The sequence below is a fragment of the Amia ocellicauda genome, chromosome 5, assembly GCF_036373705.1.
Source record: "Amia ocellicauda isolate fAmiCal2 chromosome 5, fAmiCal2.hap1, whole genome shotgun sequence".
In the NCBI taxonomy this organism is placed as follows: domain Eukaryota; kingdom Metazoa; phylum Chordata; class Actinopteri; order Amiiformes; family Amiidae; genus Amia; species Amia ocellicauda.
Genome location: NC_089854.1, coordinates 22,624,073 through 22,651,823, shown reverse-complemented (window position 1 = coordinate 22,651,823; position 27,751 = coordinate 22,624,073). Strand labels below are relative to the sequence as shown.

The 27,751-nt window shown below is 41.9% G+C and overlaps 1 protein-coding gene across 2 annotated transcripts; it reads right to left on the bottom strand.

Annotated features, from left to right (window-relative positions):
- Nucleotides 1-7,769: 7,769 nt before the first annotated feature.
- pik3r6a (phosphoinositide-3-kinase, regulatory subunit 6a) lies at nucleotides 7,770-27,526 on the bottom strand. Of its 2 annotated transcripts, none has more exons than XM_066704361.1 (6): nucleotides 27,216-27,526; nucleotides 17,021-17,141; nucleotides 10,209-10,282; nucleotides 9,235-9,349; nucleotides 8,748-8,821; nucleotides 7,770-8,269 (listed from the first exon to the last, which is right to left on the bottom strand). In XM_066704361.1, exons 1-6 carry the CDS (start codon nucleotides 27,292-27,294, stop codon nucleotides 8,151-8,153), a joined length of 582 nt encoding a protein of 193 aa, XP_066560458.1. In that variant the 5' UTR covers nucleotides 27,295-27,526; the 3' UTR covers nucleotides 7,770-8,150. The 2 variants fall into 2 exon arrangements, with proteins under 2 accessions (XP_066560458.1, XP_066560457.1); XM_066704360.1 differs by having other exon boundaries at nucleotides 17,021-17,144; nucleotides 27,216-27,525.
- Between the last annotated feature and the right edge of the window lie 225 nt (nucleotides 27,527-27,751).

Below are 27,751 nucleotides of genomic sequence, written 5' to 3'. Positions count from 1 at the left end.
AACTGTACAAACAGCTACTTAAATTCAAACGCTCCTGTGTTAAAATATTGAACTCCAACTGATCATCAACCAGTAAACTAATTAAGACCTTTCACGAATATAAATGTAGAACTAAAAGTGGTTATTACGGTACTGAAGCTCCAGACAAAACAGGTGTCATTGAACGTCCGAGGGCAGAATAATCCCCGTCTTCTGCTAGACACCAGTATTAAAGAGCAGGGTCTTCTTATTATCTACTTACAATTTCTTTCTTATGTATGTGTGTATTTATTTATTGATAGCGATAGCTTCTCCGTTTAAGATCCTGACAGACTTGAATAGGGGGAAGCAAAAAAAAACAACTAAACTTTTCAAAGGCCTCTCAGTCATAATATCTATATGGCCACAATGATCAAAAAGTCTGCTCTCATTAGATAAATGTCAGTGTGCATTTGGTTTCATATTCTGGGCCAGCTCGGGATCAATTACATTTCTATTCTATGGACAGATATTTAATAACAATGAAATATTGCAGTTGTAGCATTTGCTAGCTAATAATAAAAAGAAACTAGAGCAAGCTGTCATTAGACTTTTAAGATCAATTAAAATATCCCTTTTATGCAGGTATTTAATTCACAAACAAACAGCAGTGCAAACATTATTGTGTGGAAGAAATAGTAAAGCTAATGTCAACAGCCAAATCACCATGATTACACAGGAGAATCACTTCATGGGCTCAGCTTCTTAAAACCCATGTTTCACATTTTCACATAGAGATGACCTTTGAAACCACCCAGGTAATTTTCGCACTTACACATCGTTAGCTTCTTACAAAACAACCCTTTCAGAGAAACACGGCCTGGTCTGTGCAGGCCTTCGTGTTGTGTGTCCGCTCACACGTCTCTCACACTGACAGGGCTGGTTAGAGCTGCAGGACACAGGATGCTAACACGAGCAGAACAAAAACATTACAGTGCTGCCGGCGCAGGAAAAAGAAAGAGATGCAGTTATTACAAGATGATTCATTCACAAAAAAGTGCCTGTCTTCTCACTAAGGGCAACAATTACAGTGGGCTGTACGACACTAATAAGTCCACAGAATTGCTGTCGCCAAGAAATGTTTCTAAGGGACACCTACTGTGTGCCGTGAATGGCAGGGATTTGCATTTGCTCTAGGTTACTAATTTACTACATGTTGCTTTTCTAAGAGCTATGCGAATCTGACATCAGTGATTATTTTGCATCCTTTTGACCCAACTAGGATGTGTGTGCTGATCTTACTGCAGTACTTAAGCAGGATAGTAATTAAATCGAGACAAAGGTGGAACAACCACAGAGCACCATATCACCACAGCGCTGTAGTAACATGAACAGCACGGCAGTAAGCCAGAGATAAATCAAATAGCAAAAGACTTGACTGCAGTTAAAGGAGCTGTGGCTATCGTCTTCATCACATCGCCAGACCCCCATATTCAGAGACTTTTCCAAGTCTTGAAACGTCACAGTGAATGGGGAGTTTTTCTGCGGAAGTTGTCAGTGTCATTCGCACCGTTTAATTCATTCATGATTGCCACTTCTGCAAGGCCTGTGGATGAGATTGAAAGAAGACCAACATAAATGCAGTGTCTCGTGCACCCTTCAATTACAGCACTGTGAGGGCAGAATGAATCAAGCCGATCAAATCGGTTCTAGATCGGCAAAGTGAATAATCAAGGTGGGTACATTTATTAACTGTCGAAGACTATGCGGCAAACACACAAGCTAATTTCGCTCACCAGCAATTAGAAGGAAGTGAAAGTCAATGAGCGTTTTATTTCACCTGGTTTAATTTAGTCGGGGCTCGGGTGTGCCGGAGAATGAAAAGTCGAAATATGCTTTCCAGTGAGTGTTCATGTCCCCGAGGGAAGTTGTTCCAATGCAACACTAACATTGCCAGTCTCAACAGTAATGCAAATGTGGAACATGTGGGGAATAAAAAGTTGAAAGCTTTCAAATTCATCCATCTCCATCTATGTTTTACATGAAGAAATTGGTGGACACCTGTTTCTCAGATTGTACTTTGATTGAGGTGCGTTTTCCTGCCCAGTGTATCATTACATTACAAGACAGGACACAGATTCGGACATTAAACAGTACCCTGTATATATATATATATATATACACTCACCTAAAGGATTATTAGGAACACCTGTTCAATTTCTCATTAATGCAATTATCTAACCAACCAATCACATGGCAGTTGCTTCAATGCATTTAGGGGTGTGGTCCTGGTCAAGACAATCTCCTGAACTCCAAACTGAATGTCTGAATGGGAAAGAAAGGTGATTTAAGCAATTCTGAGCGTGGCATGGTTGTTGGTGCCAGACGGCCCGGTCTGAGTATTTCACAATCTGTTCAGTTACTGGGATTTTCACGCACAACCATTTCTAGGGTTTACAAAGAATGGTGTGAAAAGGGAAAAACATCCAGTATGCGGCCGTCCTGTGGGCGAAAATGCCTTGTTGATGCTAGAGGTCAGAGGAGAATGGGCCGACTGATTCAAGCTGATAGAAGAGCAACTTTGACTGAAATAACCACTCGTTACAACCGAGGTATGCAGCAAAGCATTTGTGAAGCCACAACATGTACAACCTTGAGATGGATGGGCTACAACAGCAGAAGACCCCACCGGGTACCACTCATCTCCACTACAAATAGGAAAAAGAGGCTACAATTTGCACAAGCTCACCAAAATTGGACAGTTGAAGACTGGAAAAATGTTGCCTGGTCTGATGAGTCTCGATTTCTGTTGAGACATTCAGATAGTAGAGTCAGAATTTGGCGTAAACAGAATGAGAACATGGATCCATCATGCCTTGTTACCACTGTGCAGGATGGTGGTGGTGGTGTAATGGTGTGGGGGATGTTTTCTTGGCACACTTTAGGCCCCTTAGTGCCAATTGGGCATCGTTTAAATGCCACAGCCTACCTGAGCATTGTTTCTGACCATGTCCATCCCTTTATGACCACCATGTACCCATCCTCTGATGGCTACTTCCAGCAGGATAATGCACCATGTCACAAAGGTCGAATCATTTCAAATTGGTTTCTTGAACATGACAATGAGTTCACTGTACTAAACTGCCCCCCACAGTCACCAGATCTCAACCCAATAGAGCATCTTTGGGATGTGGTGGAACGGGAGCTTCGTGCCCTGGATGTGCATCCCACAAATCTCCATCAACTGCAAGATGCTATCCTATTAATATGGGCCAACATTTCTAAAGAATGCTTTCAGCACCTTGTTGAATCAATGCCACGTAGAATTAAGGCAGTTCTGAAGGCGAAAGGGGGTCAAACACAGTATTAGTATGGTGTTCCTAATAATCCTTTAGGTGAGTGTATATATATATATATATATATATATATATATCATGTACGACTGCATTTAAACTATAAAGAGGACATAACATCAAATCGTTATCAAAAGCTGAGGTCTGAGTCATCCCCCGCTGCGGTATACAATAATTAAATGTGAAATGATTACTTTGACGAGCAAAATTGGCAACTGCTGTTGCTCGGCATTATCAGATATAACCCGGCATCTGGGGTTATCGTCATGACTACAGTGGAGACTACCACATTAGGAGGCTGCAAGGACGGGGTCAAAGGTCGTCCAATTACAGCGGATAGTTTTGCTCCTTCCGACTTCCCTGTCACTGCTGCGCGCCGCGAACACCAACGCAGCTCGGAGAGAGAAGAGAGGCTTAATCAACTCATTCGCACAACACGCCTGTGGGGCCGCACACGACCGAGACACAGGGCTGAGCGAGATCAGAGATGACCGACACACGATGCTGTCTTTTTATTTTTCCCTGGAACAGAAGAAATGCACGAGAAGGCACATTAAAACAGTTTTGTAGCGTTGAAATGGCATCACAAGCACACAAACATAATGCAGGAGATTCAAAGTGTAAATCGCACTGTAATTAAAAAAAGCAAATCTTGCTTATTGGAGGTCTAAGTGGGCTCTTCTTTCGTTTAGAGTTTTGAGATGCACAGCAGCTTCCTTTAATTCACTACGTTTATCCCTAGTTGTTATTGTGCTGAGAGTTTTTATTTGTGTTTTTCTTTTCTATGTACTTGGTGAAACTTATAATAATTATAATGTTGAATCATGAAGTTTCTACATGGTAGGACTAAATTAGAGAAATAAAAACTCACCGTGTCTTTAAAAACAAATTGAAATGGTTTTATAACAGTATTTACAAATGATTATGTATTATTTTAATAATCAGAATGCCGGAGAAATAATAAAGGGGACCCAAGTAGTCAAGGACTTGGCCAATAATCTGTAATCAATAAATCACACCTCTCAATGAGAGTCCTGGGCTGGTGAGCAGGTCTGTTTATCTTTTTCTCTTTCTCCTTCTCTTTTTAGGCCAGATTTCAACTCCAGCCCAGGAAGGACAGACTTGTGTCACGGGAGGAATGTGAGCAGGCGAGAAAAATAACCAACTAAAGCAAACACTAAGGCCATCGACTGAGAAATGGTGAACAAAAAGAGATGTGTGTCACTCCGTATCTGCTCAGATCGCACGCTGTTGCCACACAATACAATAAATAATTAAATAAAACAATTAATTAACTTCCCTTTCAGGCAAGAAATCCTCTGTTAAAAATGTTCAGGAACAAAGATGTATTAGTCAGGCACAAAACGGAGATTAAACAAGCAAATCCTCTGAATGCATCTGGCATGTCTGCAGGGGAATGGATCGCTCCCTGGTTTGGAGACTCAAGATGCTTAATTCAGAAGAAGGATGCCAATTGCCAATTACTGCAGTGGTGGATATATATATATACACATACATACATACAATATATATACATACACAGTCCAGAGGGGATACTGCAGTTGATGAAGCACTTGCATTTAGCTTTTTTTGATTACCTAATGAAAAAGCGATCAACCCCACACAGTTGTAGTGGCGTTGTCAACTTGCTGCATCCTAATAACCTTATTATGGTCCTTAGCACAGCGGGCAGCGCTTGGGATGAGTCATTTCGGAGAAGGGTAAATAAATAAACAAAGGATTAATCTGAGCTTCGGCGCCGGATCCGCCAGGCGTTCACCTTGGCAACTGCTTGACGATTCTCGTAACGGAAGAGAAAGTCTGCCTCGGCGTTGTGCTGAACACGTGTGTGCCGAGCGGGTCCACCTGGTGTGTTTGTGTTTTTCAGGAGGCATGTTGGTATTTTATGAGCTTAATGTGAGGAAGGAACTTTCCGTGTGACTTGCTGGTTAAACTCAAATCAGTTGTCTCTTTCCCCCCACAATATTCCCTAATCTATCTACACAGGACTTTAGGAGGTCAGTCCTTCTCAGGGGTCTAGTAAATGTGCCGGCCCGGCTGGCTGCCTCATTACTCTCACGCCGAGCCGAGCGGGGATTTGCAAGTTCCCACTGCTCAGACCGAGGTTTCGCGTGTGTTTGCTGACAAACGGACGAGTGGGCAAATTAGGAGCGTTTAAGGATTTTCACAGGTGCACTTAAGGAAGCTTGTCAGATCGAAACAAGGAGAATAAAAAATCTCCCAGCGGGATAAAAGCAGAGAGCAGTTAAGCACAACTCGCCGCAAACTCTGAACGGTAAGACAAGGTTAAGACTGAAAGAGTGCGTGACTTTGCGTACCTTTGAGCTGGAAGAAAGCACTTTGAACTGAAGGGAAAGAACTCAACAGACATTATAAAAGCGGAGACTGGGATACTGAGGTATCTGAGCAAATACGTTTCTTGTTTTAAATCTGTTTCGGGCTTTTAAAGTTCTTCACCTTAATGCACTACAGGTATTTTACATCACAAAAGGTCAGACTACTTGAGATCATGTCTGCCATACTGTACCACCCCGTCACGACAGGAAAAGTGCAGAAAATGGACACGCATCATTTCACCACACTCAAAACACAATCACGTCAGCCATTTTGTTTTTTGTTTTTCTTTTGCATTTTTTACTTGTGATACTTACAGTTACAAAATACCCAGTCAGGTAATACAGGGGGAAGGTACAGGTCTGTATTCAAGACAAGTCAAGGCACTCGCATTCACACTTCATTTGCACAATTACATACAGCTACTAAGTACATTAGCTCATACACATACACAGAGCAGACACAGTTCAACACGGTTTGTTCAAGCATGCAGTCTGACTCAAATGATACATATACTTAGAAAGGCTATCCACATGTCTTTCCCTTTGGATAAAGATGTGCTTACAATCAGAGAAACACTGGAAACTAAAAGAAGAATTAATCCAGGACAATTGATTCAAGCAGCCTTCAAACATTACATATAAGTAGATCAATTAGCAAGTTATTCTCCTTGATGGATTCTGTTGTTTGAGACAAGATAAGTCTTCCATCCAACACTATGTTACAATACCATTCGGTGCACAACTCGCTCGACAAACATGTAGTACAGAGAAATGTGCAAAAATAACATCAGCGCCATTAAAACAGGTATATTAATACTATCTTAATGGTGGTACAGACATTGTGTAGCAGAGATGCGAAAAGCTGTCTTGTTCCCCTGGGTTTAAGAAGACCATCAGAAGGTAACATCCTCTTTTTGTCAGACCAGCTTTTATAGACTGAACAAAAACTACGGAGTTACCAAATCAATGACCTTCTCAATGCCCTGGTTCATTTAAAGCTTGAAGAACACAGATGTGACAAACCGCACAAACCAGGGGGTGAAGACTGACACTACATGAGAATATGGTACAAAAGCCACCTCTTAGCTATCCAAAACAAACACATCTCATACTCTGGACAGAGCCGTTAATCAGAAAGATAGCGTTTTCAGTTTGATCTTAATGTCCAAAAGGAATAACACTGTTCTTTTTTTAAATCTACCGTATCATATTACCACCACAACTGACATTTTACAGCAATGAGAGAGAGAGAGGGAGAAAAAATAATCTAATCTCAGTTTCCAGAGGGTAAGAACAGATACGTGGAACGACGACAGAAACAAAGTGAACCAAAACACAATTAAAGCAGAGCTACACCCAACACTTTGTGGAGGAAACCTTTTGACAGCAACCGTGAGGGAGTCTGACTCTTGATTATATGAAGAGCACAGAAAGGACAGGGCTTCATTGACAAGGCTAGCATTTATGTCACGGGAAACCAAAGAACAAGTCCAGCTGAATGGTGTGTCAGCACAAAACTGCCTGGAGTGTCAGTCTGGAGTCCCGTGTCGTGTCACTGCCAAAACAAGAGACGCCTGCACGGATCAAAGTGCTGTCAGCGAAAGGAAAAAAATCTTTGCCGTGAATCTGATATTCAGTGTACATTTTTGTGCGGCACTTTTGACCAGACACTTTAATTTAGATCTTGACGCTGGAGGACACCAATCTATTACATCACTTGGCGTCTTGAATCAGTATTGAAGGACCCTGATAATTATTTTCCAAGAATGACAAAAACATCCTCCTTTGTCAATAGTACAAGAGGACCGCACTGCTTTGAAAACCATTTTCACTCTCAATACTGCCAGAGATAAATGCCAACTTATTTTATTCTTTGACCACAGTATGTACAAATCTCTTGCTTTCCCATGAACGATTTTCTGATTACTCTTCTCAACTCCATTACACTTCAACTAGGGGAAAACCTTTATATCATCAAAGAGCACAGACATAATATTTAATTTTATCAATTAAAATATGCTGAAATGGCTGATGTACCAGTGTCTCTCATCAACAAACATATAAGCTGGCAAACGAAAGTGTGAGCGGCGATGACGAAGGATCACATCTAACTCCGATAGCTTTATTTACTGACGAGACATTCTCCTCCCGTGTGCATTTTGTGTGCAATAAAACGTGAAGCTCAAAGTCACTGGAGTAGAAACGATGGACAGCTCCTCAGAAAGCAGACCAATTAGGGGAACAAACAATGCTTTTTTTTTTTGAACGATGGAAACAGTCAGAGAACACATATCGCTTGGACACACATACAAATGTACACTCTCTATCCTAACTGCTTGTTCATTCCCTCCCGAGGCCAATGCATGCACATCAGTAGGTCTCATCCTCTCCTCTCAAGAGTCCTTCAACCCCCATGCATTACGCCTCTAGACTGGTCCCTCTGTCCCCAAAAACCTGGCTTCGGTGTTCAACAGTAGCCCGGCTACATGATGGAGCAGGTGAAACCACAGCACTCTTTGAGCAAGGTCAGCCCCGTCTTTGTGACAAACGGTGTGGAGGTTTGCTGGGCTCGAGATGTCATCTTCCTGTCCTTTACGGCATCTGGGGAAAATAAACAGCGTCGTCAGAGAGCTTTTTACATCTTCGTGGTGAGCGGAGACATGAAACAGTGCCCCCGCCGAAGCGTTTTGAAGATCACATGAAAGATGCAATCACCAAGACTTTGTAATGGCATGGAAGACTTCAAAAGCTTTGATAAAATTGGCCTTATTAAATGATTCAGCATTTTCACAACGCATTCAGTGGCAGCAACTAATTGGGGTTCGTTCTGAATGGGAAATTTTAATTAGTCCCTTTGTGCGTCAGTCTTAAAAGAGGAAAAAAAAACTGGCTCTCAGAAGAGCTTAAATCTAACCCCACAGAATACACAAGGAGACCTTACACAATAAGTGTTAAATGGTCACGAGGCGAGAACACTACGCAGGTTTGAGTGCCTGAGAAAAGGGCAATTGATCTGAAAAGCACTTAAAAATGGTGGGGGGGAAGATTTAACATGCTGTGCAGGAGGTTGAATACCTACTTGTTTTCTTCAAACTGCTTTTGGGAAATTTCGACTGCAAGAAGTCGGCCATTTCTTTGTCTTCCTCTCTCTCTCTGTTTAAATGACACGAAATACAGCTGTCAGCACAAAATGGAGGACTTCTAAGAAACATGACTGCGTTCTCACTGCTTGTCTATGCACTACGACTTATGATGGCAAACAAAGCTCAACTCTAGGCCCAACAGCTAGTTCACAAATCATTTCACTGCTGCATCTCAGTGTCTTCACTCGTAACTCTTGATTCCCCCCCTCCGCTTCGTTTACCTGCATGACACGCAATGTTTTACATTATTAATGAGCCGATGCCTCGGACACTTCACTGTCAGCCGCCGTGGAAACAGCTGACGCCTCCATCTCTCTCTGACTGTCAAACAACGACCGATCAGTTTGCAGGTTTTTGCCCGGCCTCAAACTGCGCCGTTTCTCCACACGCTACATCACAGCCCCCCCACCCCCCCACTCTCACCTGAGCCTCTCAAACTCGACATCGTCCACGAGGAAGTCCCTGGTCTCCACGAGCTTGTGAATCTGTTGCAGCAGCTCCTCTTCCTTCTGCTTGTCCTCGTTTGATTTCTCTTTATCTGGAAGAAGGGGCCAGTGGGATTACTTTTGTAGGTCAAGAAAAGTAGTGCATGAAGATTGATAGCAATGGGGCTGAATATAACCGCTATGCAGATAAATGGAAGAGGGAAATGTACGATCAAATAAAATAAAATAAGCTTTTGGTAAGAAAACAGAATGATTGCAATATTAAATACATAAAATACAATCGTTTACAACAGATTAAAGGATGGTGAACGTATGAAAAGACTGGTATTTAAGTAATTCCCCAAATAATGTGTTGGAACAGACTCTGCTACAATGGCTTCCAAAAACATCAAGAAATAGAAATTCCTTTTGATCAGCAGCAGATTTTTTTTCCAGGCCTACGTTAAAGAAAGCGTATCACTGGGAGTGTTGGCAGCCTCTCATATTTTCTCTGCCCCTAAAGGCATTCGAAGGCTGCTGCAGCAAAGGGCACTTCTGTTTAATTACAAGAGGTCTTTACTGTGGCTTGCACTTCACAAATTAAGTGGGGAGATGAGAAGCGCCAAGGATCTGATCTCAGGAGGTCAGTATTTCTGTGGATTTTAAGGGGGGTGCAGACGTCCTCGGGCCTACGTGAGTCTTTGACCTCATTAACAGAGGTTTGACCGCTGTTCTCGACTGGGTTTAAGCAACACCGCCCAGATACACTATCTGTTGATTAGATGCCCAAACAAGCTCAAGCTGCAAATGAGTTAAGGCTTGCAGGCAAACGGAGGCAGAGCGCTTTTGTTTTTCTCCGTTCCTCGCTGGAGACGATCGTATTGTGCTGGAGGGCTCTTATTCTTCAAAATGAAAAGGAGTGCAGTTTTGTTACTGTGGGATCTCTTGCTAAAACTGCATCATTGAATGTACCTGGTATTGAGACTAGTTTCTGCAGCTCCTTCTTGAGTCTTGTTATCTCTTTACACAGTTGAATGTCGTCCATCCTGTGAGAAAAGAAAGACTATCGTTAGTATTTAACACCAAGTTAAATGTTTCCCCCAAGAGTACACTGCTGGTCAAGAACTGGCAAACGTTACTAAAGCATCATGAAAACAATCACATGGTATTGACAAGCCAACCAGGGATATGGAGGGATGAGGATAATTGTTTAATTGTTTGGGCAGGAGTCTGAGGTAATTCTGGACCCTTGTCTTGAGATTTTTTGATTTTATCTAAACCATTGGTAAGTTAACAGTAATCTGACTCACTAGAGTATTGATTGATACAGGCTACCGATGGGGGTTAGTGCTTGAAAACCAAAGACTGTAATCTTGGAAATGGTTTCTATAATTCAATGACAAGGCTGTATTGGAAATATACAAAAAGCTCTTGAAAGTATTCAAAAGTCTCTTTGTTCTTGTTTTGCACATCACAAAAAAGTTTATATTCATCAGTCGTCCATCCATCCATTTTCGAAACCACTGATCCCGGCAGGCAAAGGGCACAAATCAGGAATACACCCAGGATGGGACACCAGGCCATCGCTGGGCACACACACACCTATAGTGCAATTTTAGCATGGCCAATTAACCTAACCTTTATGTCTTTGGACGGTGGGAGGAAACCAGAGTGCCCTGAGGAAACCCACGCGGACACAGGGAGAACATGCGAACTCCACACAGACAGGCACCCCGAGCCGAGACTCGAACCCAGGACCCCTGGAGCTGTGAGGCAGCAGCGCTAACCACCACACAACTGTGCCGACCGCTATTCATCAGTCAGATTTGTGAAAATAAATAAGTAAGATATTCTCGGTAAAGTCAGGAAGCCATTAAAACAGTCCACACACCCCAGTACCAACAAACTGCAGTAACTTAACCAACGTCTCTAGGGGCGACGATGGCGTTTTTAAATAATAAAAAACTAAAAATACAGCAGGCCCCAAAACTGAAAACTAGATTGTATAAAACCAGATAAAGTTGCCTCCCCCAACTTGCCCAAGTCTTCTTTTTGCATTTTTTTGTATTTGTAAAAAAACCCGACCTGCACTCTACTGGGAAAATGATGGGATCTGATGAAGGCATTTAAAGCCACCAGGCTTGAGGACTCAGTCTGAATGCCCCTCATTCGGGTCTGTATCTGCTTGAATCCCATTTGCTGCAGAGCGGGGGGGGGTGATCTCGGCTCAGTGTGCATCTCCCCGCTGTCACTATTGTCGTCAGGAGGTGAGAGACTCATTTCAGCCAGGACTGCTCTGTTGCATTTATTAAACCGTGCTGTCACTCAAAACGGACCGGAGAAAAATAGCCATCTATTTGTAATTTCTTTGCTACTATAGCAGCAAATTTGGAGGACGAGCTATGTTGACAAGCTGAAGCCCACTTAAATCAACTTTAGGCTTTCTAGCTTTTCTACCCACCAGTTTAAAATGTCACAAACCAGGCGCGTGGTTCTCAAATGCCTCCATGCAGCAGGTTTGTACAATCATTAACTGTCTATGGCCTGGGGGACATGTTAAATTAGTCCCACTAAACACTGTGATTGGCTTATTACTTAGGAGCACAGGGGGATTGGAAACAGAGGACCCTTTGACTTCAGAGGACTGGATTTCTGAACCCTTGGCTCCGATCCTTCAGGTGTGTATATTATCAAACACAAGAGGAAAAGACAGATCACATACAGTATTGGCTGCCCCACAATTTCTCAGTTTTGCATCAGTTTTTCTCAATTTCGATTGAACCATCACTCCCTCCCTCCCAGCGGTAACAATTCTCCTAAAAGAGCAAACCATTTAAAAAAAAAAGTTTCGGAATAATGGGGAGAAAAGCCGTGTATGACTGTTTGAGAGAGAGAGAGAGAGAGAGAGAGAGAGAGAGACTGTCACTGTGCGTTGAAAATATATTAAAGGTTTCAAAGGCAGCGTCTCTAACGAGGGGAGGCTCTATCAGTAATCTCTCCTCAGCAACCCCTCAGGTTGGTTTCTGATTAAAAATGAACATGTTATTTGAGTTGACAATTATTTAATTGTATTGCAGTGTCTATCGCGGCAGGGAGATGTGTTTGGGGCTACGCTGGAGCCCAGGACGACAGAGTGAGAACTGGCATCTCTCTCTGACCTCATCAAACAAGTCACTTCAGGCGGAGTATGAAAGCATTTAGCCAAACAGAAGAACCACGGCAAGAATAATGACTAATATTAGCCTGCTGATAGATCTTACATTGGGCAAATTAAAATACTGAGGAGGGACGGAAGGGAGGAGGGGGGATGGGGACTGAAATGATTGGAGCTATTTCTCAGTCACTTAACTTACCTTTGTCAAATCAAGCAAAAAACAACGGTCTGTCTGCTCCGTTTATAACATGAGATGTTATTGTCTTCGGGAGCTGTTACCACCAGCCACAAAAGTGACTAATATGAACTGGTAATCTGTTTTTCTTGTGTTAATAATCTGGTTTTGTGAGGTATAATAGATCTTCCTTCGTCCTGGAGGTGCTTCAACCAATATCCCACGAATTAAATGGAGAGCAACGCCAGACAAAGAAGATGATGAATTTTATATATTAAAAACTGTTACCATATGCAGTAAAGGCAGTGCAAATAAACTATGATGAAGTGTTTTCAAGGCTGCCATGACATGCGATGAAAGAAGATACACACCGATCTGGCAAAGTGGCACTCACACACGATTCAATAATTTCACAATAATTTGAGGCAGCATTTTTGAATCTCATTATTCGGCACAGAGTATCCGTGCTTTGGCAAGATTTTCTGCAGCCCCTGCGTCCCCGTGTGACGTCATACGGGTGCTTTGAATGGGAGCACTGTGTGGATTTCAGCGAAGGGAGGAGGGAGCAGTTCCAGGGTTGTGCTCCGACAAAAACAATCTAGTACCGCAACACGCTCTGGAAAGTTAGTGACTCAGCGCTTTTATACTTTGTTGTGAATGCCCCTCAGTTGTGAAGTGCTCAATAAATAAATAAGTAAGTAGCAGATGCGGTTGTGTTTGTGGGAGATAAAAGCCAGAGTGCCTCTTGAATTCTGAATACGAAATCCGCAATCAGTTTTGACACCCCGAAGTGGCAATGTCTGACCCTCTCCAAAAACCAGGATGACAGAAATAACACCTATTAATAATAATAACAACAACAACAACACAACATAGATGTGTTTACCTATAACCTAATGGGAGATGAAATTACTGCCTCCTAGTAACATCTGGAAATTAGATGATCCGGAATTCTCCCATACGGATTTACGCAAATCCATGGGTATGTAAGAGTATAGAAAAATTGTGAAAATCTATACCGACAAGATTTACAATCAAATGTTACACAGTGCTTGAGTGACTTATTGTGGTGTGACAAGAAACAATGTGAAATCAAACCATCTTCCCAATACATAATTGGTTCGACACTTAGAATTGAACACAAAATAGCCTTGAAAAATAATTAAGAATCTACATGCCATTTGTAGGCCCTCTTTTCATCAGCGGAAAGGGTATTTTAAGTGCCATGTCCTTCAGAATGAAAAGGATAGATTTTCTGTTTGGTAACAAATTAATTTAAGGGCACTGAGCTATTTATTTATTTATTTTTAGATAAAGATAATTTTATATATATTGTATTTTATTGCTTTTCTAAATCCATAGTGTATATTGACCTTGAGCATTGGGCTTAGTAATTAGTATGGTCATAATGGGACTCCAACTGCCTCTCAAATTAAGCACGAGGAGGCTTTCGACTGCGGTCTGGAATCAGCCGTCAATGCACTCTGACACACGTGGCCTCAAACATCTGTGAAGCGGCTAAAAACGCTCAGACCTACATCCATGCTGGGGATGAGCGCGTGTCATCGGAGAGTATAGAAAATGTCAAATTATATGCAGGCTGTACAGGGCCATCTCTGTCATAATGAAGCAATCCAACAAACAGACACGTGAGGCACAAAGGTCTTCAATATTCAAGGCACGGCTATTTCTTGCTCCAAAAGGAGAGCTTCTTAAAAAGGGAGGATAACAAAAATAAAATCCTCTTTAACACTGTCTGGTATGAATACACAGATTGTAAGTAATCATCAGCAAAGACTGTCTGGACAGGCTGGCCATTTTTGATTCATTCTGGTTCTTTGTGGAGATTGCATTTTCAAATACATGCCACAGCCTGGAAATACAGTGCAGGGTGATAACACAATACCTGGGAATGTGCATTTAGACTGCAAGCTTCCTGTGAGAAGAAAGGGTGACTGAGGAAAATGCAAACAGGCATGTGTTACTTCTAAATAACTTGTACAGACCTCCAAAAACATACAGAACTGTGCAAAAGTTTTAGTCAGGTAAAGTAAAAATGCTGTAAAGTAAGAATGCTTTTAAAAATTGACATGTTAATAGAGATTATATTTATCAATTAACAAAATGCAAAGTGAGTGAACAGAAGAAAAATGTACATTGTTGTACATTATATTGTTGGTATATAACCATGTCTTATAAAGCATTAGACACGGATTCATTAATTACATTAAATTATTTTTCTGACTACATTAATTTCCATGTGGACACCTCAATGCCCAATTATGCAACAGGCAATTTGTTTCCCACAACTTCTTAAGTCGACGTAATGATTTTACAAACATGAAAATAACAACTTTAATCTACACAGATCAATAATATTTATTTATTTATCCACTCACTTACTCCTGCGGGAATGTCTTTCTTTTTTCTAATTAACCCCATAAGTTTTATTTACTTATTTGTTGACACCACTGAAAGGCGATTCATTGGGTCCCTGCGCTAGCACGAAGGCTCATTAACAGACTGCTTGACACAAGGCACCAGTTAGCTTCATTTCTGCTCTGTACATATTGGTACAGCTCTCTCCATGTAAATGAATAGTGTTTTTGGTTTGTTTTTTTGCTGCAGCTCTACAGTGCCTGAAAGTATGAATCCCAGATACAAGCAACACGCAAAAGTGCAGTCTAATCAGAGACTGAAGCCTGGGCCACCGAGTTTAAGAGACAACAATGCCTAAATCCCTGGTGGGCGTCATATCTGTCAGAGTGAGTTGGGCCGAGGCCACAAAGAAGCCGTTTCAAGTGCCATGTACTGTGAGAGTTGTCAGTGCCTGTGGCCTGACCTTGAAGAAACATGGCAAGTGTTTTTAATTTGGTTTATCTGGATGCAAAGACAGTGAAGAAAGCCAGGGGGGGCTTTTCTATGGGTGAATTAAATGTCATAGTAAACAAACACCTGCTACACTAGCATACTGGACAACACTGGGGGGCAGAGCTGGAGGATGTTCGATGCCATCAGGGCTTCAGTCTATGGGCAATTCATGCAGTGAATAAGCGCATAAAAGGAATAAAATTAAATATTAATAATAAAAAAGGATAGTTACTTTTAAATACATAGAGGCCTTGTCTGACAACTCTTGCTTATGTATTTATTTGATTTAAATATTCACAATTAGAACTATAAATGTACATAAAGTTGTTAGCTTATCTATCATCCATGGCTTTATCACAAATGTGGTTCTTCTATACAGATGTTGGTCATCAGCTCTTGTCTGTCATCTACTAACATCCTGCCTCTGGTGCAGCCGCTGCGCAAATCCACCCCCCAGTCCCACTCCAATCCCCTCCTCCCGCCTTCTCTGGAGGGATCCATCACTCAGCTGGGGCGAGTGACAGGAAGACAGTCCTGCCCTTCCCCAGTCTCTGCACTCCTTCTCACACTGGCGCACATTCCACTGAGCAGCTGTCAGAAAGCCATTCTTCCATGCGTCTGATTTCTGCACTGTAATGACGCAGCAATGATTTCAGTCTTTAAAACCCACCGGTTCCGCACCGTGTGCAGTGTGCTCCACAGACACTCGCCATTGTGCTCAGTATGGATTTTCATTTTCTCTCCCATTATTGGCACATTAAAAAAAGACCAAAGATGTTTTGCTTGATGTTTTACTTTTAATAATTGGCATTGTATTTTCTTGCTGTCATTATATTTAGTGCCTATAGGAAGTATTCACCCCCCATGGACCTGTTCACCTTTTATTGTGTTGAAATCTTGATGCACTTAAATGTTGTTTTCTCTTCTGATCTACACAACCTACTCCACATTTTCAATGTGGGAAAAAAGGCAAATCAATCAGATATCTATTAACCCCCTTTGCTATGACACTCCTAAATATGCTCACAGTTGGGTAATGCATTCAAAGCAAAGATACTACCATGAAGCCCAAGGAGCTTTCAAAGCAACTCTGGGATTAAGTTGTGGAAAGCCAGGAGAGGGGTATAAAAAGATTTCAAAGGCATTCAATATCTTAAATAAAGGCACTGGAGTACAATCAAGTCGATCATTAAGAAGTGACATGTATACGGCACCACCCAGAAGGTGCTTAGAGCAGGCCAGAGATTCTCCCCCAAGCACACCCCAAAAGACTCACTGTACTTGCTGCCAAAGGCATTTCCATGTATTGAATACTTCCCTACCCAAGGAACTTTTTTGTATTTCTCATTAATTTTTGTTTTGCAAAAAAATTCTCAAAAGGATCAAATAATAAATTAAAAGGAAAAAAAAGAGTTCAGCTGATTTGCCCCTGGAGCCTGACACAACACGTTTGCTTCTTACTGGTTTCATGTACTTGTATCTTGAAGTATTTGAAGATATGGAAGAATCATATGAAAGGAGAAAACAGAATAACAACAAGACAAAAACCTGGATCGAAGCTCTCAAAGGGCCAAAGTTACTCACATGTATCTGAGCTCAGATTCCCTGCGGACCAGGACCTCCCGTATCCTCTCGATCTTGAACAGCTCTCCCTCGATGTCATCTATCGTGATGGTGGAATCCGCCATTGAGACGATGTCCTCCTCTGCTAAGAGGAAACACAGAAGACACAGTTGTGAGAACAGCATTCAGCTTAACATCCAAGCTATATAGATACACAATATACAAATAATTACAATTATATATGATTTTAGTTTTACATTATCCACATAATATCTGTGTATTTCCTTGTTTAATGCAGAATAATATATTTGTACCATTTCTTGAAGATCCTTCATAAAGCACTTCAGATGTCTTTTTTAACACATCTTATTCAAATTCACTTTAGCCTCGAGCCACAGAGCAATTTCTGCAAGTTTCATGAAATATCCTTCCCTAACTTTTTAGGTGAAGGTTGTTTAACATTTTTATTACACCTTATTACAGATACGGTGCTCAGATTCAACAGCAAAATTATTTTAACTCTTACCTTTGCATTACTTGCACTTGTATTGCTTATTTTGATATCCCCTACACTCCATTTCCCTTAGCTCTTAACTTTGACTCAACATCTTGTCTGCACTTATCAGCTTTTTCATTCTAGGATGTAAGACCTTAAGTATAGATTTACGTGGGGACTTGATCCAGGTCTTCAAAATTACATGGGGACTTGATCCAGGTCTTCAAAATCATGAAGGGCATTGACCACATCAAACCAGAGGAGCTTTTCCAGATCAGCAGGGACACACGGACCCGGGAACATGGACATGGAAATTGGGCTTCAAGGCATTCAAAACAGAAAACAGGAGACACTTCTTCACACAGAGAGGCGTCACAATCTGAACAAACTCCCCAGCAATGTGGTAGATGCTGAAAGTTTGGAAACATTTAAAAATAGGCTGGATAGGATCCTTGGATCACCCAGTTATTAATGGATACCAAACGAGCACGATGGGTCGAATGGCCTCCTCTCGTTTGTAAACTTTCTAATATTGTTTACTGTGTATCTCATATACACTTGTGTAAACTGTGAATTTGTAAAATGTATTTTGCCTTGAATTGCACTGTATTATTGCATTTTGTATTGCACTTATATTTTGTAAGTCACCCAGGACAAGGGCATCTGCTAATGAATAAATAATAATAATAATAATAATAATAATAATAATAATAATAATTTCAAGAGCGTATTGGGGACATTTCGGGACAATGGTAAACAAACCAGGTGTATATCTGTGCTGGAGAGAGGTCTGTGAAAGATGAGCACAATGTGTGTCAGGATTATAGGGCTGACATGGACCATCTGGGTTATGTGGCTTATCATTAATTTCTGTTGCTCCATTTGCTTCTGGATGATCGAGGTTGTATGGACGTCTCCGGAAAAACGTCCGTTCCTCCCAATAACTGAACACGGAAAACAAATGGCACAGCTGCCACCAGAGCATAACCGGTGACGATCATAAATCATGACCACGGACAAATCTCTGAAAATTACCTCAGCTGTCAGCAGAGAGGATACAGAACATAACTGGCACTTTAGTTTAATTTCATGACGCGTGTGGCCGCTTTCCAGTCCTCCCCTGGCGTTGGTGCGTACTCATGGACATGCCTTAAGGGCCACTTAGGGTTGTCTTGGTAACTGGGTCAGTGAATGCCGTCACTTTCTGATGATGGGGAATCCGGAGCGGGGTTTAATCACAACTAAGTGCCGGACGAGAACGGTTTGATATGCAGAAGTACTGCACAGGAAACTGGGCCGGACAACGAGGGAAGCCATGTGACTCTGCAACTTCAGCATCGTTTGAATCTAAATGTAAGGATAGAGGTAATTAAATGAGTTTGAGTTGAAATGATCCGTCGCATGAATGTCACATCAAAGCATCCCCTGGTGTTTCACTGAAGACAAACAGCAGTTGCGCATAATTGAGTTTCAGCTGAAATCAATGACAGACACCTGGTTATGCTAATGGTTTAATTGGAGAAGTTTTAAGTACAAAGATTTTCTTAGAGACAAGACAATAGCTACGAGTAAAACTGCTACTGGCTTGCCTGTCAGTCTTGGGTAGCGATTTATTTCAGCGGGGCATTGCTGCATTGATGTTGCTTCAACATGATAACCTACTGCAACCATTTACCCCAGTGAGAGAAACAATAGCATTACTGCCAGATAATAATTAGACCCTTTGGAGATGTGTAGTACACCTGAATGCCCCTCAGAAAAAGGAGTCACAGAACCCATCAACAAAAACAAAAAAACACCGGGAGGGCCAGACTCCAGCAAAAGTGTGCTTTGATTAAGAAGGGTACAATGACTTGAACAACTCTGTCTCTACACTCTTTCCTCAGGGCCCAAATCCTGCCAGGATACAAACACTTCAGAAACTTTTCTGACACTCTTTAGTATGTCTTTCATGTTTCTCCTCTCTGTGTGGACACCTTAATCAATCACTCAGAGATCAGACCGCGGCTTCTTTGAAAGCAGCAAACTGACACCCTCTCGTATTTTGTTAGAAATTCCTGTTCAGTTCTTGTTTTGAAAGTTGTTTTGAAAGTTGTCTCTCCTAGTCTATCAAGGGACCTGACTGACTCTCCTGCCTTGGCTTCCTTCCCGCCAGGTATTCATAAATCAAGAGCATCACACAACTAATTACACATCCACTCACTGATAGATGTGACTTCAGAATGCTGACTCGGCACAGATGAAAACATTGGTCATCCCTGCACTGACAGGCTCTGGTGAATCGGAGGGAAATCTCAGTCAAAAAAGGGATGACAGCTGAGAACATCCAGGCTTATGAATTAATTTAGCCCAAGGGAAGAGCAGAGTCCCAGTCATGAGAACTAGATTAACCTTCTCAGCTATACATATGTGTTTACAACATGTGTTGGGATGAATGCTTCCACAATTAACTAGAATCTTTCAGACAATCTACAGCATGTATGAGTCAGTGATTGCTGCCTGGGGGGGGACGGGGACGCACTGTACCAAGCAGTAACCCAAGCAAAAAGTATTAGTATTATTTCAGAAGGCAAGAAACAAAGAAGCAAATTATAGCCATGAGAACCTAGAGCCAACATCACAAAAGCAACAGCAATCGTTAATGGAGGATTAACAATCATTTACTTTAATGAGCCCACACTTAAGCGAGAACAACGCGTACACTGGGGCATGCTGGGCATCCAGGTGGCAAATAAGAAACCTTCTCTTCTAAGAGATCTATAATGCCCTTTCCGTTACCTGATACGTAACTCTTGTTTCTAAATGGTCGATTGTTTTGTTTTACCCTTTCATGGTGCCGTTTCGTTTTCCCCTCAGTTGTAGAAGTTGTCCCATTGCATATGGAATTGACATTGAGAACAGAGTGGCAAGTTTAACACTAAAGACTGCGTTGTCCAGAATAATTTTTCAATATTAATCATTTAAAATCATTGCAATGGCTTAAAGAGTGATCAACACTGCTTTTGTTATCCCTAAACCACTTGCCCAGCTTTCCATGAGCCTGCAGTTACTGAGATACCTTTCACAACTTAAAAAAGCCTTGCAATATCATGCCTGTTACTATCAAACGCTTCAACAAATGAAAGAGAACAAAGAAACTAACTGAAAAGACATGACCTAAGCACTACTAGAAACATCTGATGACCAATCACTGGGAGTAGCAAAGTCATCCAGTGTGCCATTCAAACAACGCTTGATCTTCAAGGGAAAAACAAAACCGTTCTCTGTTGCTGGAAGTTTAGACAATAACTTCAATCCTCCCCCATTTCATTTTGTTTTTGTTCCTCGCTGAATATATTCCCTGGTTGTTCCTCAGACTGACACAACGCCCCCGGTCTTCAGATGAGACACAGAAGTACAGTCCTTGCATGATCCTTCTGCCAGACTCCCACTGCAATCCTACCTTTCAAAGTTCCTCTCTGAAATCTCTGAGTTGACGTGCTGTTGCTGTAATCAGATTTCAGGGGGGCTCGTCTGAGGAGAACGCAATGGCTGCTTTTTAAATTAATTTATTTAATTCTGTCTTCATTTCCCCCCCTCTCAGAATTGCAAATCATGCCATCATTTCAGACACAGACAAGGTGACAGTTTCACTACTCTGCTCCAAGAAGGGGAAGGAGAGGGAAAAAAATATGCATCCAGCCAGTTCCCCAAAGACCGCTTTCATCTCTGTAATGACGCTGGGCTCAGTTTAAGGAGCACAACAGGTTAGATTCTAAAGGAAAGAAAGATGTGCATTCTCTGATCACGGCTACTATTCCCCAGATAAGCGCTGGGACCTGACTGACACAGTCACAGTCAGGCAGAGCGAGGCGTTTAGTTTGGGTTGCGTGACAAGCTTTTCTTTAGGTGATCTAGTTAATGTGGACCCAAGGTCAGTTTTCTTTTCAGTCAGACAATCAACTGACTGAAACGCTGACTGAGATTTATCATCCCCACATTCGGAGGTACAGGACATGTTAATACAGACGGGTGACAAATTAAAGGAAAAACCTGAATAAATGAGTGGAGGAACATAACGAATGCAGAGTTTCCAAAGAGGAGTACTGCATGATACAATTAAGCAATTAACATCCTGTCATGCTCTGTGGCATGTATAAAAATGCTGATCTAAGTGACTTTGAAAGAGGGGTCATTATTGGGGTACAAATGTCAGGAGCTTCAGTCACACAGACGCTCAATTGGCCAGTGTTCTGGACAAGTGGGCGAGTGCATGTGTGGCAACACCAAGAGAACAGTACAGGCCTGACTGCTTGACCCCTACAGTGAGGGGGGTCTGGAGGCTCGGTTATGCTGTGGGGGGCATTTTCCTGGCATGGTTTGGGTCCACTTGTCCCCTTAGAGGGAAGGGTCACTGCAGATCATTACAAAGTTATTCTGAGTGATCACCTTTATCTTATGGTGAAACATTTCTATCCTGATGGGAGTGGTCTCTTCCAGGATGACAATCCCCCATCCACAGGGCACGAGGGCTCACTGAATGGTGTGATGAGTATGAAAATGATGTGATGCTATGGGCTTTGCAGTCACCAGATCTCAACCCAAGTGAACATCTATGGGAGATTTTGGACTGACATGTTAGACAGCACTCGCTACCACCATCATCCAAACCCCAAATTTCTTTTGGAAGAATGGTGTTCATCCCTCCAGTAGAGTCCAGAGACTCGTAGAATCTGTGCCAAGAGCATTGAAGCTGTTCTGGCGGCTCGTGGTGGCCAACAACTTACTGGGATACTTTATGTTGTTTTTTCCTTTAATTTGTCACCCATCTGTATATAAACCACTACCAGTTTATAACAGAGATGGTAAAGGAAGACTAATGGTGCATTGATTTGGACCAGGGTAGCATGAGAAGTATTTAAATGTCCAGAAACATGAAACCAGGACCAAAACCTTTTAAGGCTCTTAAAATAAACACAGTTTCCATAGGGACAATACCACTTGTGATTTTTCATAATACAATATTTGCTGGCTAAAAGCTTCTTAACTAAAAACTGAAGACAAAAACAACAAAATGTCTTCAACAATAACTGGAGATTAAAAAGGTAAAAAAAAAAGGTAAATACAGTTTCAGTGGAATTATTCAACAAACACAAAAACTCGAGGCAAAACTCCAGGAGATTGTATTTAAAATAGAACAGATTGATGGGATTAAAGATAATCTTCTAATAATAAATGTAACTTCAGTAAACTATACATTCCCTTATTAAGCATCTAAACATGATTTTCCAGTATTAAAATGCATAGAAGAAGCAAGGTTTTGCCAATACAAGCCGAAACAAAAGTATGAGCAGGTAAGCTTTGCAAAAACTATATTCAAATGTACCGGTACTGTAGTGTGCTTTTCAAATACCGTGGCAGTTCAGATTTGATCAATTTCAGATAAAAAACAGCACCACGGGTCTCTGAAGCAATATTATGGCAGCACCACTTTGAGAAGTAATATGTCACCTGAGTTTTACCGTTTCTGTTTTGTTCATTAGGCCATTTATTTTTGATACTGCTTGTGCGCTGACCCTCCAATTACCCAAATTTAAATTACATATTAAAGCTCTAGGGGATTAAAGGAGACAGCAAATGTAAATCTACAGAGTTGTTTTCCCCACTTATCTGTTTGGGACTGAGTTATCTGTTTGTGAAGGCAGAACATTAAATGAATTCGATTTGGTACAAACGGCCATTCCAGCACTAATGGTCTTATAATTTCTGCAACAGAAGGAGTGCAAACTGTCAGAATATTGCAGAGACACCCATTCAGTTCATCCAACTGGGTACGGGATAGAGCAATTTAGGTTTAGATGACAATGCAAGGAGAGATCAAGTCAATAAATCAGTGACGAAATACAAAAAATATGATATATCCATATATCAACTAAATCAGAATCCAAAATGTGACATCCGTTTCAGAAAGGAAATAAAAAGCGCTCTCTCTACCTGGCGTGGCGTTATTACAAGGCGTCAAGACAAATCGATTGTGACACTTTCTCATTGAATTTGTGAAACAAACATAATTGTCACACGGGATGCATGCAGTCTGATTGGCGAAGGCCTGCTGGCTATTCTAGCTGATGGTTGATGCAATTTGCACAATCTTGGCAACTTTAACCTCGAAATAGCAGAAAGAAAGTACTCTTCTATAATTTACAGACAGGATTCCTCCACTTCGCCCATCTCTTGCAACAAAAGATCTGGCGATAATTTATTTAAATCAGTATCTTCCGACAACTCAGAGACAGATCACAGGGTGGGAGTTCAATTTACGTGATTTAACGTGAGTTTGGGCGGATGGGCATCTCTCCTGCATTATAGGGCTCACTAAATCAGTTTAACCTGACATTATTTACCTAGTGGAAGAACTGGTGTTGAATCTATGGGTAGTTCAGAGATTCCCTCTAAAAATGCCTCATGGGATTTTTTCTGGTAAGCTTGAGAGGAAGTTATACCTTCCCGTGGTTTTCAATGATGTCTTTGACACCTCGAGTGAAGTAATAAAACGCCAAACTAGTCTATTTTCTTTGTTTTTAGCTGAAAAATCATTTGAGACAATTTAAGTGCTGTGCAAAATATCAGGTAACTCAAATCGCACTACAGTCTGCTAGATCTGTGCATATTTCTTCCAGGTGCTGATTGACAGAAACCCTTCGCTACGTCTTCATGATAAATTGCTACTTTTAACTTTACTCCCGCCAGGAAATTCAAGTTCATTAAACTCCAACAGTCATCGGGGCTGTATTTTAAAAGGCACACAGATCAAATCTCGTCCCAGTCAGTGCACATCAGAAAAAGTCCTTCCAATCACATGACACAAACAGAACAGGGTTTGTTGTATTTGCAGTTGTAAAGTGTGAAAAGTCCACAAGATCATCTCTTTATTTGCACTACCAAGGGGACAAGTCTTAGCTGTTTTGTGGGAAAAAGACGGCATCTGTGTGAATTTTGGAAGGGGTTCATTCGCCTAATTACATTTCGCTTCATTTCAGCCCATGCTGGCATCTGAAATCAGTCCCCGAAGGATCCTGGGAGCGCAGCTGTCCCTTCCTGGTAACGAGAGACAGCGCAGTCCTCGATCATCTGCAAAAGCAATTGATTTCAGCGCTTATTTATTTGGCGACCCGGCGCCACACTGCCATGTTGTCCCGCCCTGTGCTGCCCGATGCGCCGCAGTGCTGTGAAGCAATCGCGAGGACACTGATTAAAAGTTGGCCACGGGCACTGTCAGCACGATGGAGAAGATGGATTGGGCCCAATTTCACAGCCCGTACCTGTGTGGCATCAGGAGAGACGGCAGAGCAGTAAATGAGCAGAAGCCTGTGACTAATACAGAGCATGTGACTCAGAGTCGTCCACCGAGCCCCAAGCGCCGGGAAGCCATGCGGTGATTCTGGTGCATTTTACACCAGTCTGCCTGATGCTCTGCTTGGGTCCACAGAAATGAGACAACGTCCCAGAAATTAAAACTCTTTCCTACATCCAGATAATGGATTGTCTCTTGTAATATGTGTTTGATTGGTTAACAGTCAGCTGACACTTTAAAAAACCATTTTTCCCCCCTTGTGATTGTATACTTACTTGAGGATCTGTGTAGCACCTTGTACTGACATTTCAGTAACAAATGCATTTATGTTGATTTTGGCGTTTTGTCGAACTGCTCCAATCAAGAGTTGTACTGGTAACTAGTCAGCTAAAAAAGAAGATTAAAATGTTGTTCTCAAACAATAAAATGACCCCGAAAACATTCATTTACTCTTTGAAAGAGTAGGGGATAGATTTGTATCCATAGCTCCACAAGACAAATTTTAATACAAATCCTAAATGTCCTGTAAATATTAAAAAGTAGGTTCCTTTCCAAGCTTCTGTTGCTGTCTGGAGAAATGTAATGTTTTATGATTGGTGCCCAAGTTAGATTTGATGCATGCTGGGAAGAGGGTCCTAGTGTTGTCAATAAGATAACTACTCCCCCGTGCAACCAGTTTAGAGGACCTCTGAACCAAGAATCTGTCTGTTGACAAGGGGCGAACGAAACATACGTTATAACAGAGTGTGAAGTGCTTTGTTCAGCCAGTTTAAATTAGAAATGGAGCCCCTTGGGAAGGCATGTGATAAACACACAGTTGGATCAATTTAGCCTTTGAAAACAGAAAAGGAATACAAAATAGAAGACGTTTCACCAAGCTGACACTGACACTCCCGAGAGGATCACACGGCTGTACAGACAATAACCACAATGGAGGTAGGAGTTTCCGAGAGGGCTTTACCACCGATTTCGGGAACACGTTTACAAGCTCCGAGTGTCTAAATGGCAGAGAAGAGAGAGATGGCTAAAAGGAGTCCGATGCATTACAATAACTACCGCATTAAACAGCTCATTTAAAAACGCTTATCTTGTAACAATCTTGATTTATCTGGTCTCTGGCAGGCTCATAATTTATGCTCTCTCAGCAGTGCTGTGTGGAAATAAATGCATCAATTTGGAGAACTGTAAAGCCAATCTCCTGATGTAATTCCTGCAGAGGTAAAAGGTGCACTGGCTGAAGACTTGCAACAGAGATTCAATTCCACCCCCCCCCCCACACACACACACACACACAGCTGTCCAGAGAGGCACACCTTTACACAGGTCAGTCAGTCCACACACCCTATGAACTTTCTCATCAGCAGAAGTGGAGGGAGATAGGAGATTGAATTGTAACAAGAACAGGAAATCAGACAGAAAACTAAAGCAGGGCTTTGCTGACAGGACTAGCCCCTCTGCTATTCTTAAGACAAAGCACACCGCGTTCAGCTGAATGGAAGTAATATTATTTCCTCAGGAGATCTGGTTAGTCTGGGAAAACTGGTGCATTCCAAGGATCGATCCTGTCCTCCTGGGCATTGCTGGCTGGTAGGCTGTGATGTTCTGTTAAGTGTCAAACATGTCACCCCAAAGGAAAACAAGTGTGGACTTTCAGTGATACAAGAACAGACGTTTTGGTCTTTGACCTCCTAGATCAGGGCTCTCAAACTCCAAGTCAAGATTGGTATTCAGGGTGCACACAGTTACCTCTGCTTAATAATCTGACATTTCAAACATAGGGTGCAATGATTTTCAGTAAAATCGTAATTAAACATATTATAAAAGACAATGAGTGGGTCTGTCAACACGGAAAACCTGCTGACTGGATCAATTGCATTTTTGGCAATAACATGCCTTTTAACTAACAAACTTTGTGCACATTGCATTGGTAATTTAGGTGACAGAAATCAGATAGGAATTTAGAATTAAATAAAGTACTCAGCAGGCAGTGGTAGCCCCCATCAAATAATTGCTCATTTATCATCATCATCGCCTGTTCCCCTGCGTTAAGTGTGGCTGTTTTTTTTCTATGCAAAACTCCCATTGGCACACAGCACGCCCAAGTTAATCAAAATGCCCAAACTTTGTAGTATTCAGACAGAGAGCAGCAGGAGTAGAGGACTACCTGTGGGCAACAAACAAGAGCACAGAGACGGCTGGCTGTGGGATCTTTAGAAACAGTTTCTGAGGAAGAGTGTCATTTTCTACCTCCCACTGCATTACGATACAATGCATACACACGTTTCATGCATTATACATATGAGTATATTATATATATATATATAATGTGTGTGAAGATATTGTATTTAAATGCTGCTCGTTTGTAAACCCACACGGTTTGCTCTTACCGGCTTTGGCGGCGTCTGCAGTCCATGTTGTGCTTTCCAGAGCCCCGTATTGCTTAGACGACCTCCTCTCCTGCTCCATGTCTTCACACTTGCAGCAGCTGGCAACAACTGGCAATTTCAGCCAGCAAACTGAAATGATAATACAAAATATGAGCGGTTCTCAGAAGACGCTATGCGGATTTAGAGACATGGCGACCAGACACCGTGCTGCCCGTGCCTAAAGAAATGCACAAATACAGCAATGGAAAAAGCCGAACAACGTGCTGATGTTGACATCTGCTTAGCTGTTGCACAGGGTGTGTGGGATCTGCGGCTGGGGCTCAGCACACAGGCGGACATGGGGGCGCTGCCGGGCGAGGCTCTGGCGCCCCCTGCCGGAGAGCACTCGTAAGTGTCCGTGACTCACAGCATTTGCAATCCGTGGGACATCAAAGAGAAGTGTTTTTAATTGCGGACTATTTTGTCGTGCGGGATTAAAAACAGTTTACCCACGCAGATCAAAGCCTCTTGAAAAAGAACAAAGCATGTTTTGTTTT